Genomic DNA, 4,665 nt, shown 5'->3' on the forward strand with positions numbered 1-4,665 from the left:
GGCAGGAGAACTGTGCTTCAAAGTCTGATGGGCGAGCTGGAGGCTAGGGCAGGAGAACTGTGCTTCAATGTGTGATGGCATCATAGCCAGACTGTGTTTTGAAATAATAGCGCCATCTGTGTTTAGGTAATTCTTGATTTTCATTTCTAACCCTCTGTGAACGTGGCCTGGCAAGGGCGTTTCCACCCATATTATCTTGTGTATTCTCGGGAGTTTTTGACTACCAGAGTTTTCATTGTACTTGTAAGATCTTGAGAATTAAAAAACAAAACAAAACCAGTACTTAATAGGACTTAGCCAAATGGTACATTTTCCTTGAGAATGTCTGATTTCAGTGAGAAGGCAGAGCATTAGTGCCCTGCGGGAGAATGGAATCCTGGCTGAACACGGTGCCTCGAGCACACACTAGGCATGCACTCTGCTGCTGAGCTGTGCCTGGTTGCTTTTCCATCTTACATAGCAGGTAACTTCTCCAGAATTGATACACCTCATTTCTAGACTGTCTAGGTAACCATACTGCTTATTATCCTCAATATAATTTCTTGGTGTTTTGAAAATGGGGTCTCAAAACAATAGTCCAGAGTAGCCTTGAACTTGCAGCAAGCCTCCTGCCTCAATTGCCCAAATTATACATGAGCCATTGCACTTTTTTTCTTTTCTAAAGTACCATGACCTCTCCCCATAGTCTTGACAGGTTTGTTTCATTTTTGTTTGTTTCTTAATGAGCTTTATACAGTAGGATCTAATCTGGGCTGGTGAGATGGCTCAGTGGGTAAGAGCACTAGCTGCTAAATCCCAGCACCCACACGGTGGCTCACAGCCATCTGTGATGGGATCTGAGGCCTCTTCTGGTGTGTCTATATAATAATAAAGCTTTGGGCCTGAGGAAACAGAGTTGACTGGAGCAAGCAGAGGTCCTGAGTTCAATTCCCAGCAAACACACGATGGCTCAATATACATTAAAAAGAAAATCTTTATAAAAAAAAAGATATGACAAGATTTCATTTAACATTAGTTTAATACTTCTAGCTCTTGTTATCTACCGTGAATTCTAAGAATAAAGAGGTGGGGATGAGATGGCCCAGTGGGTAAAGTGCTTATCATGCAAGTGTCAAAATCAGATTTGGATCTCCAGCACCCACATAATTGCTGGCCTGGCCTGGCAGCCCTCCTGTAATCCCAGTATTCTGGACTGGGGCTAGGGCCTCTGGAGAAAGCTGACAAGTTCTGGGTCCATCTGGGAGATTGAGGTGTCCAAGGAAGATACCTAAATATGCCTATGCATACTGCAATCCGAAGTGAGGGAGCTAGGGGTGTGTAGCTCAGTGGTAGAATGCCTGCCTGCCATGTGCAAGGCCCTAGGCTGAGTCATCAGCACCATGTGCCCACTCCCACACCCATGTGCATGTACACACACCAGTGTGACATTGGCACATGTCATTTGTTAAAATGTGAGACTGGAAGAAACTTGGACAGGCAACTAGACTGTACTGGGAGTCACCCATCACCTCTTCCCCCCAGGAACTACCTGCTGTCTTCCTCGGAGGACGGGACTGTCAGACTCTGGAGCCTCCAGACCTTCACCTGCTTGGTCGGGTATAAAGGACACAACTACCCAGTATGGGACACACAGTTTTCTCCATATGGATATTATTTCGTGTCAGGAGGCCATGACCGAGTAGCTCGGTAAGAACATTATGATCTAATGAAGTTTATTCACTGAATATAACCATTTCTTGTCAAGAATACAAAGTCCAGTAAACTTTATTTTCATGCTATTCAAGATTAACTTTCTGAGAAGATAATTCCCAGCTGTAGTTTGAAATTGTGAGTCTGGAGTATTAGCCCCCTCCCCTGTGTACACCAAGGCCCTGCTTCCACTCTGGATAACTTTGTCTTCTGTTAGTCTAAAGTCCCCTTTGATGTCAGCTTTGCTAGAAACTATGTGGTTGCCCAAACTATAGGAAAATGGTTTTCTGTTCATTAGGGATGGGGAGGTGGGTATAAAAGAATTAAAAAGTGTACATGCTGGTGGAGAAATGGCTCAGCAACTGAGTCCTGACTGCTCGTCCAGAGGATCCAGGTTCAATTCCTGACACATACATGGCAGCTCACAACTGACTGTAACTCTAGTTCCCTTACACAGACAAGAACGTAGGCAAAACACCAATGCATATAAAATTAGAAGAGTTATTTAAACCAGGCAGTTGTCAGTGCACACCTTTAGTTCCAGGACTTGTGAGGCAGGATCAGGCAGATCTCTGAATTGTGAGGCCAGTTTGGTCTACAGAGTGAGTTCCAGGATATCTAGGGCTACACCCGTCTCAACACACACACACACACACACACACACACACACATACACACACACACTCGCGCACCCTAAAAAAAACCCCCAAAACCAAAAAAAGTTAATTTATATGCCAGTTTGGTTTACAGAGTGAGTTCCAGGATATCTAGGGCTACACCTATCTCAACACACACACACCAAAAACCAAAAAAAGTTAATTTATATGCCTGTAACCCCAGCATTTAGGAACTGGGCATGGTGGCACATGCTTTTAGTCTAGCACTTGGAAGGCTAAGGTAGGGAGATCTCTGAGTTCAAGGCTAGCTAGATCTACATAGTGAATTCCAGGACAGCTATAAAGTGAGACCCTGACTCAAACAAAATAAACACAAAACCCAAAACCAAACCTACCAGTACTCTAGGATATGGAGACAGGATACTGAGTTCAAAGCCAGCTTGGGCTACATGAGACATCATCTCAAAAAAGAAAATGTTAGTCTCAGTTATTTTCCTTCAGTTAGATGACAAGGAGGAGCCATTTGGAATTGACCTCCACCTGGATATACCTCTATTTTGGGCTAAATTTTATTATTTAATGTTATTTTTATTTCCAGGCTTTGGGCTACAGATCACTATCAGCCTTTAAGAATATTTGCTGGCCATCTCGCTGATGTGAATTGCACTAGGTTTCATCCAAATTCAAACTATGTTGCTACGGGCTCTGCAGACAGAACTGTGCGGCTCTGGGATGTCCTCAATGGTAACTGTGTAAGGATCTTCACTGGACACAAGGTATTTTACACTTTCATTATTCCAGCACACAGGTGCTTTCAAAGTTGGAATACTTAACTAGTAGCATAAACATTTTAAAGATGACAGTCATGATATTAAACTACAATTCTTAGTCTTATCAGATATATTTAACCCTACTTTGCTCTTTTTCTAGGGACCAATTCATTCCTTGACATTTTCTCCCAATGGGAGATTCCTGGCTACAGGAGCAACAGATGGCAGAGTACTTCTTTGGGATATTGGACATGGCTTGATGGTTGGAGAATTAAAAGGCCACACTGATACAGTGTGTTCACTTAGGTTTAGTAGAGATGGTGAAATTTTGGCATCAGGTAAATTATTTCAAGGCTTTGGGGCAAAGGTTTAGTCTTTGTAAAAAACAAAAACAGTAAACACAAAGTATCCATAGGAAAAGAAAATACAGACTCTTGATGTGATAGCTGCACACTAATGGCTTCCTTTGGCATCCTTTTAGGTTCAATGGATAATACAGTCCGGTTATGGGATGCCATCAAAGCATTTGAAGATTTAGAGACTGATGACTTTACTACAGCCACTGGGCATATAAATCTACCTGAGAATTCCCAGGAGTTATTATTGGGAACATATATGACCAAATCAACACCAGTTGTACACCTACATTTTACAAGAAGAAACTTGGTTCTAGCTGCAGGAGCTTACAGTCCACAATAAGCCAACGGTATTAGAGACCTTTTGGAAGCTACTGTTTGGAAAAGGGAGACTAAAAGCAAATACCTCAGTGATTAGTATTTAAGCTACAAAGAATGTTTTTGTCTACATGGATCTGGAAGTATGCTGCTTGGAAAATCTGAACAGGACAGTTCCACGTTTCTATAGCAACCACATTTAACTAATTTCCGTTAGTTGAATAAGAGGTATTATGTTCGTGGAGGGGACATTTATGGTGCTTTGGATTGTGTGGAAACTATGCATTTTTTTGTTCAAATGCTATTTTAATTTATTATGTTTAGAAAAAAATCAAATTGATTTAAACAATTCATTCTGCTTCAAGATTCAAGTTAAGAAATATAGTACCCATCTATTGAGTAGCTGAAGAGTTCTATGAGCATGTGTGTGTCTGCTGTAAATGAGGTTATTGTACGGCACTCAAACAACGTGTTAAGTGACCCACTAACGTGCTTTCTTTCACCCATGATTAATGGATTGTATGTAACTGGGTAGGGAACTACAGTTCCTAAGATCTAGATGTTCAGCCACCCACCAACATCTCAATTCCTACTTTGTTAAGTTCAGAGTGCAATCAAACACTTCTAAAACAGGTGAAGAGATTTAGGTCCCATCCTCTACTTCAGCTAACGTGGCTACCTATGGTCTAGTACACTTGAAGTCAGACAGACATTTCAGTTGCTTACCTCCAGTACTGAGCCTTGCTTTGGAAAACTAAGAGATTTAGACCAAGTCACTGCCAGTTTTGCCTTTGTTGCATTTTGTACAGTTTTATATTTTTGATATCTTGTAAATAAAGACAACAGCTTTTCCAGGTTCATAATTTATTGTACAAATTGAGTATTACATGATGAGTTCACATCAGCTTCTTCAGG

The 4,665-nt window shown here is 41.4% G+C and overlaps 1 protein-coding gene across 1 annotated transcript in view; it reads left to right on the top strand.

Moving 5' to 3' along the window:
* Positions 1-4,613, top strand: part of Taf5 (TATA-box binding protein associated factor 5) — an 18,210-nt gene extending 13,597 nt beyond the window's left edge. The window contains exons 8-11 of the mRNA XM_031390605.1: positions 1,522-1,686; positions 2,905-3,082; positions 3,237-3,414; positions 3,558-4,613. Of these exons, the coding sequence (XP_031246465.1) occupies positions 1,522-1,686; positions 2,905-3,082; positions 3,237-3,414; positions 3,558-3,775 (739 nt within the window). The 3' untranslated portion in view covers positions 3,776-4,613. The remainder of the gene's footprint in view (positions 1-1,521; positions 1,687-2,904; positions 3,083-3,236; positions 3,415-3,557) is intronic.
* Positions 4,614-4,665: the final 52 nt, after the last annotated feature.

Source organism: Mastomys coucha, unplaced genomic scaffold (assembly GCF_008632895.1).
Source record: "Mastomys coucha isolate ucsf_1 unplaced genomic scaffold, UCSF_Mcou_1 pScaffold21, whole genome shotgun sequence".
NCBI classification, from domain to species: domain Eukaryota; kingdom Metazoa; phylum Chordata; class Mammalia; order Rodentia; family Muridae; genus Mastomys; species Mastomys coucha.